The sequence below is a fragment of the Oncorhynchus mykiss genome, chromosome 30 (genome assembly GCF_013265735.2).
Source record: "Oncorhynchus mykiss isolate Arlee chromosome 30, USDA_OmykA_1.1, whole genome shotgun sequence".
Taxonomy (NCBI): domain Eukaryota; kingdom Metazoa; phylum Chordata; class Actinopteri; order Salmoniformes; family Salmonidae; genus Oncorhynchus; species Oncorhynchus mykiss.
Genome location: NC_050570.1, coordinates 23230565 through 23243251, shown reverse-complemented (window position 1 = coordinate 23243251; position 12687 = coordinate 23230565). Strand labels below are relative to the sequence as shown.

General features: G+C 44.7%; 1 protein-coding gene across 1 annotated transcript in view; it reads left to right on the top strand.

The window, feature by feature from the left end:
• The window catches only part of LOC110522764 (voltage-dependent R-type calcium channel subunit alpha-1E), a 96534-nt gene that overhangs the window by 62124 nt on the left and 21723 nt on the right, over positions 1–12687 (top strand). Inside the window, exons 10-21 of the mRNA XM_036968771.1 lie at positions 1422–1631; positions 1838–1950; positions 2500–2612; positions 3516–3647; positions 4238–4307; positions 4477–4594; positions 4700–4767; positions 4876–4967; positions 9326–10072; positions 10293–10531; positions 10665–10776; positions 12077–12206. Coding sequence (XP_036824666.1) covers positions 1422–1631; positions 1838–1950; positions 2500–2612; positions 3516–3647; positions 4238–4307; positions 4477–4594; positions 4700–4767; positions 4876–4967; positions 9326–10072; positions 10293–10531; positions 10665–10776; positions 12077–12206 — 2144 coding nt within the window. The remainder of the gene's footprint in view (positions 1–1421; positions 1632–1837; positions 1951–2499; positions 2613–3515; positions 3648–4237; positions 4308–4476; positions 4595–4699; positions 4768–4875; positions 4968–9325; positions 10073–10292; positions 10532–10664; positions 10777–12076; positions 12207–12687) is intronic.

Sequence of the window (12687 nt, the reverse complement as noted above, 5' to 3'; positions counted from 1 at the left end):
CTGTTGTATTTGGTGAATGTGACAAATAAAATTTGATTTGATGAAACTGGCTCTCATGAGGACCGCCAGAGGAAAGGATGACCCAGAGGTACCTCTGCTGCAGAGGATAAATTAATTAGAGCTACCAGCCTCAGAAATTGCAGCCCAAATAAATGCTTCACAGAGTACAAGTAACAGACACATCTCAACATCAACTGTTCAGAGAAGACTGCATGAATCAGGCCTTCATGGTCCAATTGCTGAAAAGAAACCACTACTAAAGGACACCAATAAGAAGAAGAGACTTGCTTGGGCCGAGAAGCACGAGCAATGGACATTAGACCGGCGGAAATCTGTCCTTTAGTCTGATGAGTCCAAATGTGAGATTTTTTTGTTCCAACCGCCTTGTCTTTGTGAGACGCAGAGCAGGTGAACAGATGCTTTCCATATGTGTGGTTCCCACTGTGAAGCATGGAGAAGGAGGTGTGATGGTGTGGGTGTGCTTTGCTGGTGACACTGTCTGTGATTTATTTAGAATTCAAGGCACACTTAACCAGCATAGCTACCACAGAATTCTGCAGTGATACGCCATCCCATCTGGTTTGTGCTTATTGGGACTATAATTTGTTTTTCAACAGGACAATCGCCCAACACACCTTCAGGCTGTGTAAGGGCTATTTGACCAAGAAGGAGAGTGATGGAGTGCTGCATCAGATTACTTGACCTCCACAATACCACAACCTTAACCCAATTGAGATTGTTTGGGATGAGTTGGAACTGCAGAGTGAAGGAAAAGCAGCCAACAAGTGCTCAGGATATATGGGAAATCCTTCAAGACTTGGAAAAGCATTCCAGTTGAAGCTGGTTGAGAGAATGCCAAGAGTGTGCAAATCTGTCAATGAAGCATAGGGTGGCTATTTTAATCTCAAAGATAAAATATATTTAGATTTGTTTAACACTTTTTTGGTTACTACATGATTCCATATGTGTTATTTCATAGTTTTGATGTACTCACTATTATTCTACAATGTAGAAAATAGTACAAATACAGAACAACCCTTTAATGAGTACTGTAGGTGTGTCCAAACTTTTGACTGGTACTGTATGTACATAGCCACTGAAAAGAACAATGGTTCGTAACTGACATCCTGAATGGTTGAACGATCTGCCAGCAGGCACCCCCTCCATATTAGACTCATTACAGAGGAGGAGATTGCCATTGGCGTATTGGGAATAAACTGGAAATGGCAGCTCATCATTTCCAGGCGTCATTACGTGTTACAGTCAGTGGCTAAGCTAAATAGATGAGAAGGCCTGGACAAAGTGTTTCTGTTGTGCAGGTGAAAAGTTTCAAAGAGAAAAGATCTAGAAGAAAATGTGAATTTGTCATTCTACTACTAGGGTGATTTTAGTTATGATCCTGACTGGACTCTCCCCTCTAGGGATCCCGATGACCAGAGCCAGCATCAGGAGTGCTAAGAGAGGACCCACCGCTTATTTGAAGCGTAAGGAGCGTCTGCTGCGGATCTCTCTCCGCCGCATGGTGAAGACACACATCTTCTACTGGACCGTACTGGGCCTGGTGGCCCTCAACACACTCTGTGTTGCCATCGTCCATCACAACCAACCCCACTGGCTGTCTGTGTTCCTCTGTAAGTCACACACACACACACACACACACACACACACACACACACACACACACACACACACACACACACACACACACACACACACACACACACACACACACACGTACCATCATCTCCATCCAAAATAAATCATGTCTGGTGAAGTTAATCTTTGAGATGTTTGTTTCTTACTGTGTTCATGAGGGTTGTTGTTGTTCGTATTTCAGACTATGCAGAGTTCCTCTTTCTGGGTCTGTTTCTCACTGAAATGTGTTTAAAGATGTACAGCCTGGGACCCAGACTCTACTTCCACTCCGCCTTCAATCGCTTCGACTGCGGGGTGAGTTTTTATTTTTCTCCTTCATCCCTAACCAACATGGAGAGAACATGCCAGAGGGAAAGACAGGGACATAGATTGTAACATTGCACCCATTATGAGGGAGTGAGAGGAAATGATTTTTAAAACATTGGACAGTGACTTAAAGACTTCTTAATTAAATTAACACTGATGGGCATAATTTAGTTAATGAAGTGCAGTTAATGTCTCTGTTTCTGTCACCTCTGGTCATGGCTAGACGGGAGACAGCTTATCTCAAAGTGACGTCAAAAGTTGCTTGTTTGATTCCCATCTGGATAATTTTTTTATTTTAACTAACCCTAACCCTTTTCCTAACCTTAACCTAATTCTCCTGATCTGCAGCGTAAATTATCCTAACATGCTATGAAAAAAGCAACTTCTGACACTGTATACCAAGTATATAAAACTGTCACCTCTGCACTCACGCGCAAACAGACGTCCTTTATCTTTGTCTCTCTTTTTACTGTATGTTGAAGGCTGCTGTTGGTGTGTTTCAGCTGTCAGGGATATTGTTACTGGGTCTGTTAACAGGTGATAGTGGGAAGCATCTTTGAGGTGATGTGGGGATTCTTCAGGCCTGGCATGTCCTTTGGCATCAGTGTGCTGCGTGCGCTCCGTCTGCTGAGGATATTCAAGATCACCAAGTTAGTCCAAGGACTCCTCACTACTCCTGCCTATTACTTTATAACATTATTCCTGCAGCATGCAATGAGGCAACGCATAGCAAGCAGCAGGTTGGCATTTATTGTCTTGAATTTTGCCTTGGAGGCAGCTCTGCAAAAAGGTAACTTGCTGGATGCCTAACCCTAACATTAAATGAAGGGTAATTTTTGTTTTAATTATTCTTTACGATAATAGCCAATTTCAACATTGCAACTGGCCCATCTAGCGGAAATCGCTCAGTTCTGCCTCCAGGGCAAGATTCATGACAATGAACGTCAACCTGCTAGCAAGCACTGGCACCTAGGTATCAATGTCCTAGATTTAGGTTGCTGGGTGTTAAATAGGTGTCACGTCCTGACCATAGAAAGCCTTTATTTTCTATGGTGGAGTAGGTCAGGGCCTGACTGGGGGGTGTTCTAGTTTATTATTTCTATGTATAGTCTAGTTTTTGTATTTCTATATTGGCCTGGTATGGTTCCCAATCAGAGGCAGCTGTCTATCGTTGTCTCTGATTGGGGATCATATTTAGGCAGCCTTTTCCCACCTGTTGTTTGTGGGATCTTGTTTTTGTGCGGTTGCTTTTGAGCCCTTCAAGGCTGTACGTTTGTTTGTGTCTCTTTATTGTTTTGTTGCTGGTTCACATTTAAATAAATTATGATGAACCCAAATCACGCTGCACCTTGGTCTACCCATTTTGATGAGCGTTACAATAGGTGTGACGTTGATAGGGGTAAGATATGCAGATATGTCCATTGCAAGGCTGGTGGCAAATCAATTAACTCTCACAATAACAAAATTGATACATTTTTAATTAATTGATTGTCTCTTATTTTGGCTGAATTAAAATGGAACTAATCCCGCCTCTGGTTGGTTGCGATTGACAGGTACTGGGCGTCGCTGAGGAACCTGGTGGTATCCCTGATGAATTCTATGAAATCAATCATCAGCCTCATTTTCCTCCTCTTCCTCTTCATCCTGGTCTTTGCTCTGCTGGGCATGCAGCTCTTTGGTGGCAGGTACAATCATTTCGCTACACCCGCAATAATATCTGCTAAATATGTGTATGTGACTAATAAAATTTGATTTGAGGTACTGTACCGTAGAGGCAAGGACAAACTACCATTCCATGTCTATCAGGTCTAGTCTAATCACAAACTATGATGGACACTGGCAGTCAGTGTAATCAAAGTGAATGTAGTACAATTGATTGTTTGGTTTGTGTCATCATGCCGTCATGCTTCTTGTGATAAATGTAATATTACAGTGTACATTTTCATCCCCTGTTGCACATTTAGAAACAACCTGACAGGACTCAGTCTTGCCCTAGCAGATTCTGTCACACATCCTGTCTTAGTTGTTGTGCCACTATGTTCCCACGGGTAAAGGACCGTTTCTGGGGAAACTGTCACTTCAATGAATGCAGTGCATAAAGACAGACATTGCCTGGCCACTGGAATACAGAAAACTAAACAGACCTTGGAAAAACTTTCCCTTCTATTACCCAGAAAAGGAAAATTCAACAATTGGTTTCTCTGTCTGGGAAGAAATAATCATTTAAAATCTTGGCTCAACTCAATGTCCTCTCGGTCTTCCTCTTTCAATGCAGGTTCATCTTTGAAGACTACACTCCTACAAACTTTGATACTTTTCCTGCCGCCATCATGACTGTATTTCAGGTCTGGCCCAACTCAATTGTTTTGATTTTTGTGTTTTTGATTTAGGAAGCGATCCGTATGATTGACCGGAATCAAAGTTTTGCATGTGGAAATCTTACATTGTCAGGAACCTACAAATCTACATGTGTATCCTGTCTGAATGTTGGGGTGTGTGGTACGTCTTATCTAGATTCTGACGGGAGAAGACTGGAATGAGGTGATGTACAATGGGATCCGCTCCCAGGGAGGAGTGAAGTCAGGAATGTGGTCCTCCATATACTTCATTGTACTCACACTCTTTGGTAACTGTATCCTTTCTCAGCCAGAAAACCACTTTGCCTACTGCGTATGTAAGATGTGTGGATTCTGTAGATTATTTGATCGTTTTAGGTCCTTGACATGACTGTGACCAGACACGCTGTTGAATGTTTTCTTGGCCATCGCTGTGGACAATCTGGCCAACGCCCAGGAACTAACCAAGGTCAAACCTCCTTTCAAGAATGTACTAGTCTTCTCACAATTGAAGATGATAGCTGCTCTCAACAACATCAGTGATTTTCTAAAATGTTCAATGCAATCTTATATTTAGGATGAAGAGGACGAAGAGGCTGCTTTCAATCAGAAACATGCTCTCCAGAAAGCAAAGGAAGTAGGGGCCATGTCTTCCCTGATGTCATCAGAGTAAGTTGTGTGTACCCCTGCTGCCTGTTCCCCTTCCTCTCTGTCGCCCTCAGGACTCGAACAGACTGCTAACTAACAGTACTAACACTGTGTAGTCTCACCAGGGGCTGCTTCTGCAACACAGCCAACATTAAAGGACGAGAGGGATTGAGGCTGAGAAAGTTTCACTGTGTGCAGTTTTCTTACGTAGTGCTATGCCTTGGAATTAGGGTTTTGCAAAAGGACAGGGGAATTTATCTTGTAATGCATAAGAGCCCCAGGTTTAAACTAGATTTGATTCTAGTTTGTGTTACTGGTTACTTGATTTAGTTAGTTTGATCTAGGTACAGGCTACTGTAAGTGGAGCTGTATTATGGAGCCCCAGACAGTCGTAGAGACCTTCATAATGAGTTCATATCACCATGGCTACCAGCAGGCTTCCTAGTATCTGCAGGGATGAGCCTATACATCGTCATAGAGACAGCATTACTGGCATCAAAATTATTATATCATTCCCATGAGAGAAATTTACTGCAGTACTTAGGCTCCCTCATTTTCACAAGACATTATGTTTTTAGCATTATGTTTTTAGAAGAATTACCAAGTATTAGGAATGGTATGGGTTACATACATACATCTGGACAAGCCAATTGGGTTACAAGAGATGAGTCATAAAGTAATGTTATTTAATCAAAGCTCACAATATTGATTTCCTATATGGATGGTCTGCCTCACAGAACTTACAGGACTCCCAGTCTGTCTGGTGGAAATGCATGTACATGCACATGGTGTAGCATAGCGTGAGGACACACTATGTTACAAGATGAGGACACGCTATACTACAAGATGAGGACACGCTATACTACAAGATGAGGACACACTATACTACAAGATGGGGACACACTATACTACAAGATGGGGACACACTATGTTACAGGATGTGGACACACTATGTTACAAGTGGGAAACACTATGTTACAAGATGGACACACTATACTACAAGATGGGGACACACTATGTTACAGGATGGGGACACACGATGTTACAGGATGGGGACACACGATGTTACAAGATGGGGACACACTATGTTACAAGATGGGGACACACTATACTACAAGATGGGGACACACTATACTACAAGATGGGGACACACTTTGTTACAAGATGGGGACCCATTATGTTACAAGATGGGGACACACTATACTACAAGATGGGGACACACTGTACTACAAGATGGGGACACACTGTACTACAAGATGGGGACACACTATGTTACAAGATGGGGACACACTATGTTACAAGATGGGGACACACTGTACTACAAGATGGGGACACACTGTACTACAAGATGGGGACACACTATGTTACAAGATGGGGACACACTATGTTACAAGATGGGGACACACTATGTTACAAGATGGGGACACACTATGTTACAGGATGGGGACACACTATGTTACAAGATGGACACACTATGTTACAAGATGGGGACACACTATACTACAAGATGGGGACACACTATGTTACAAGATGAGGACACACTATGTTACAAGATGGACACGCTATGTTACAGGATGGGGACACACTATGTTACAGGATGGGGACACACTATGTTACAAGATGGACACACTATGTTACAGGATGGGGACACACTATGTTACAAGATGGACACACTATGTTACAAGATGGACACACTATGTTACAAGATGGACACACTATGTTACAAGATGGACACACACTTTGCTACAAGATGGGGACCCATTATGTTACAGGATGGGGACACACTATACTATAAGATGGGGACACACTATACTACAAGATGGGGACACACTATGTTACAGGATGGGGACACACTATGTTACAAGATGGGGACACACTATGTTACAAGATGGGGACACACTATGTTACAAGATGGACACACTATGTTACAAGATGGGGACACACTGTTACAAGATGGACACACTATGTTACAGGATGGGGACACACTATGTTACAAGATGGACACACTATGTTACAAGATGGACACACTATGTTACAAGATGGGGACACACTATGTTACAAGATGGACACACTATGTTAGAGGATGGGGACACACTATGTTACAAGATGGACACACTATGTTACAAGATGGAGGGACACACTATGTTACAAAATGGACACACTATGTTACAAGATGGGGACACACTATACTACAAGATGGGGACACACTTTGTTACAAGATGGGGACCCATTATGTTACAGGATGGGGACACACTATACTACAAGAAGGGGACACACTATACTACAAGATGGGGACACACTATACTACAAGATGGAGACACACTATGTTGCAAGATGGGGACACACTATGTTACAAGGTGGGGACACACTATGCTGGCAAGATAGGGACACACTATGCTGGCAAGATGGGGACACACTATGCTGGCAAGATGGGGACACACTATGCTGGCAAGATGGGGATACACTATGCTGGCAAGATGGCGCTGACTGACATGGTAGCTCTGCTTCTAGCTCCATAGAGATATAGTGTGCATGTTGAAAATGAACAGCATATTGCATGGGCATTCAAACCACATGAGCGGAAAAAGGCATTTTTAAACGTTTGATGGTTAAAAATGTTGGTCTCATGCTGTGCAGCATTTGTTCTCCTTGGCATTACGTTAGTACAGCAGGAGTAGATGTTAGCGGAACTTTGGTGGATGCTACAAATATAACCAGTTCTATTCATTGCTTTGTGCAGAATTAACAAAGTAAATATTTGTCTAGATTCATCCAGTTTGAGGTGTAGGGATGGATCTGTGATTTTTTGCAGGGTCCCTTAATATAAACCTTCTGACATATTGAGGGTCAGGCACTTGTCGAATCACATTGATGAGATTTAAATAACATAGAGTATCCCGGCGTCTGTGTTTGGAGAAGAGTCTTGAACTTTGGTTGTATTGCATCATGTCTGTGTTGTTTGGGGTGAAATGTTGTGACCGTCTATCTTCCTGGGGCTCTTGCACAACTGACTTTCAGAGCATGATGATGATGATGTTGACGAAGTGAAAAGGGTTGTAGCTTGTCTGTGACTTCTGCCCTTTGGGGAGCAGAGGGTGCATGTCTCTCTCTGACCAGCATGACCAATGACAATGTGACCCTGGCACAACTTTGGGGACGAGAGCTGCGCGCATAATGCAAACTGACATGTTTGCTTTGCCTAAACAATCTGTCTTTGCTATGTTTGTGCCAATGAAGGCCATTTCTGTGTTTTATTCCTGTACCATACTGTATCTCTGAATGTCTTTAACTTGTCGTACTTCCTGAATTTGTTATATGTTGCACCTGTTGATGTTAATGTTGTTCTCATTGTTCTAATACTGCTACCATCCTGTTTGTCATGTTGTGCTTTGCTTTCCTCGAGGCACACGCCAAAACATTTAGGCATCATTCATTTGGTTGAATAATTCATAAGGATTTTACTACCTGGTAAAACAGAGAATAATGATTGTGTCTATACAGAAATACAGTAGACGTACATACTGATACTGTCTATTCAAATTGACAATGGCCTCTGTAGAGTCTTGCGTTTTGGACTGTGTCTCAGGCTCTGTTTTGTCTCTGCTCACAAAAGCACTAATGTCTTGTTTTCAACCAATCGCTTATTGATAACACGGACCACACAAGAGTACAAGTAATAGTAAGTATTAACACTGTCTGTTCATTTCAATTTCAAAACAAACTGCCTGATTTTCTTAACTGGGTAAATCTTCTATTCTCATTTAGTGCATTCCTTGTTTTACTTCCAGAATCTTACAGTATTTGGCTCTGCATTTTATATCAGTTCCACATCTCCCACTTTCATTATACTGTAGTTATTATAACTTCCTAGTTACATTTTGCTTAATTTACCACACAACATCTTCATTGATCCAGTAAATTGTTTTCCCTTATAAATGCTTAATAAAAATTCTGGATCTTATTTACCAAGCTCTGAAAATCAGACTAGATTGCCTTTTCTCGAATGTGTTCCAACTGCTCACTGGTTTTGTACTAATGTTTTATTTATAAGTGTATGTTTCACAAACATTTGTATACAAGCTTGCATAAGGAATTCAAAAGCAATTCTTACACATTTTGGAATTGGTTTCAAATGAAGAATAACACTTGCAGCATTCAGTGTATATCACTGCTATAGACAAGTACTGTGTTGCTATCTCCCTTACTACTCATCCTGACAGTGTTGTTGTCCTCTCTCCCAGCAGGAGGAGGAGACCCTACCTGTATAGGAAAAGAGCGATACACAGGAGCCGGCCTGCCTACTCTCTGGAGGAGGCTGAGAGCCTCGCCGAAGGGCCCCCATGCCCGCCACTGAATTCCTCTAACTCTTTCATGTCCAGGAGGGAGAGGAGTAGACGGATGACCATGTCTGTGTGGGAGCAGAGAACCAGCCAACTGCGCAGGCACCGGCAGATGTCCAGCCGAGAGATTCTCTTCAGCAACCCCAGTGAGGAGCAGGAAGCGCCCCCTGGCTGTCCCCACCACCTCAAAGCAACAGGCACACCCACAGGCAGCCTGAAGCTGGCTGATCCCACGGCTGACCCTAAGGACTTCACAGCTAAGCCCCCAAAGCCCATGGAGATGCCCCTAGAGGAACCAGCCCTGTCCATGGGTGTCCCTGAGCCCCACTTATCCAGCCCTTTACCAGAGCCACCCGATCCCACTGACACGCCCCTGCCTGACCCCCCCACGTCCACAGCTGTGTTCATACCGGAGCCTACAGAATCTGAGCCATGCCCAGAGGGCAAGCGTGGCATCCCCAACCACTGCCACCAAGGCTTCAATGGCCGCAGGAGCCCCTGGTTGAATGGGGAGAGAAGGCAGAGAGCGGTGCGTAAGTTCCGCCCTCCTGCTGGTGACACCCTGACCACTGACATGGAAGGCATGAGGCTCAGGAGGCCACAGGGCACAGGGCATTGTGAGGCTCAGGCTGGGGCCAGAGGCCTGGACTCACCTCAGGCGGAGGGCAGCAGTCGCTCTGTCAGCATGGAGAGGAAGACCCCAGAGGACCCAGTGGAGGAGGTGAGGAAAGACGGTAACAAGGGAGAAACCAGCCAACCTTCCAAGACCAGGGAGGCTGAACACAGGTGAGGAAGAGCTCACACTGATGTACAGCTAGCTCTATTAATTCAATGCATAGTAGACTGTTTGTATAGTATTCTGTAGACTTTGTTTGTAAAGTGTTAATAGTCAGTATTCTCCAATTGTCAATGTATCAGACTTCAGGGTGCCCTAAATACAACAAATCCCCAGTGAATCCAGACTCAGAGTCTGGATGTTGTTCCTTGTCCCTCTGCTCTTCCACAGACAGAGGGACCATGATCAGACTGGGGGTCCTGAGCTGCAGAACAGGGAGGAGGGTCTACAGTCAGATCCACCCACCCTGCAGCCATCTCAGGCTGCAGTTCTGGCGCTACCAGAGGGCCCCACAGGAGACAGTGAGACCGATAGCAATGCCACCACTCTGAACCAGTCCCCTCTGAGTTCCAGTATCGTCATCGAGGTGACCGATGTCCAGTTGTCACTAGAGCTCACCCCCATCACAGGTAACACCATCAAGGGTGTCCTTATTTTACATTCAGTGTACTCTAATCACATTCCATAGTTCTGCTGAGAGGTGTAATATCACAGCATGGTACCACAATCAGAGTAGCCACCCACATTATCCACCTCTTCCAGGCAACAGTAAAGATGTGGAGGCGTCCAAGCCTGAGAAGAACGAGGAAGAGGTGGCCAACCCAGTCAATACTGTCACACCTGACAGTATGTTCATCTTCAAACCTGACAATCCGTAAGTCTCCCTCTGCTCTTCTCTGCTCCTCCTATTACATCATCCTAATGCCATCCTCCCTTCCATCATTCTAACACCCTCATCCCTAGCGTCATCCTAACACCATCATCCCTACCGTCACCCTAACACCATCATCCCTGCCCTTATCCTAACACCCTCATCCCTATCGTCATCCTAACACCATCATCCCTACCATCATCCTAACACCCTCATCCCTACCATCATCCTAACACCATCATACTTACCGGCATCCTAACACCATCATCCCTACCCTTATCCTAACACCCTCATCCCTCCGTCATCCTAACACCCTCATTCCTACCGTCATCCTAACACCATCATATCTACCATCATCCTAACACCCTCATCCCTACCCTCATCCTAACACCCTCATCCCTACCGTCATTCTAACACCCTCATCCCTACCATCATCCTAACACCCTCATCCCTACCGTCATCCTAACACCATCATCCCTACCCTTATCCTAACACCCTCATCCCTCCGTCATCCTAACCCCCTCATCCCTACCGTCATCCTAACACCATCATATCTACCATCATCCTAACATCCTCATCCCTACCATCATCCTAACACCATCATCCCCACCATCATCCTAACACCCTCATCCTTACCGTCATCCTAACACCCTCATCCCTACTGTCATCCTAACACCATCATCCCTACCGTCATCCTAACACCATCATCCCTACCGTAATCCTAACACCCTCATCCCTACTTTAAACCTTACACCCTCATCCCTACCATCATCCTGACACATCATCCCTACCATCATCCTAACACCCTCATCCCTGCCCTTATCCTAACACCCTCATCCCTATCGTCATCCTAACACCATCATCCCTACCGGCATCCTAACACCATCATCCCTACCCTTATCCTAACACCCTCATCCCTACCCTTATCCTAACACCCTCATCCCTACCGTCATCCTAACACCATCATCCCTAACATCATCCTCACATCCTCATCCCTACCATCATCCTAACAACCTCATCCCTCTCGTCATCCTAACACCCTCATCCCTACCGTCATCCTAACACCACCATCCCTCCCATCATCCTAACACCATCATCCTAACACCATCATCCCTACCAGCATCTTAAAACCATCATCCTCACCATCATCATAAACCCTCATCCTCACCATCATCTTAAAACCCCCATCCTCACCATCAAACACAGGCATGATAGAGGTAGACACAACACCCATTTCAGTCCTGCTCTGTCAGCTGTCTCTGTTTCTCAGTCAGAGTGGTTGTGTCCTCTGTTCCATCTCTAGGATCCGCCGGGCCTGTCACTATGTGGTGAACCTGCGTTACTTTGAGATGTGCATCCTGCTGGTGATCGCTGCCAGCAGTATCGCCCTCGCTGCAGAGGACCCCGTTTCAGCCACCTCCGACTGGAACAAAGTAAGAGCCAGTCTGGTCACTGGGCTTTACATGGACTCAACAGATGGCTGTTTTCCTCTCTGACCTTGAGCCTCATTGTTCTAACAGTCCTTCTCCACAATGGTGGTTAGGCTATTGTCTTTGACGTGTGATTGCTTTTGTTTGGCTTAGTTTCCCTGTGCTGTACTATCTTCCCACAGCATACCGTGAGTGCAAGCGCACACTCGTGACGGGGATTGTGTCTGCGTCTGTGCTTGACGCTGTCTCTGAGTATCGCTGATCTCACAGGGGGATAGCAATATTAGAGTTGTCACTCTCTGCTCACACTGAAGAGCCAGATAGAGGAGGGTGATGGGGGGTATAGAATTATCACATCACACTCCCTACTCCCACCTCTGGTTTAGGCTCTTCATACGACTACAAATCAGACAGATAGCACAAACCGTGTCAATCTAGTACAATCTGGAATTCTGCAGCATTTCTATTGGCGATGCCATTGTTT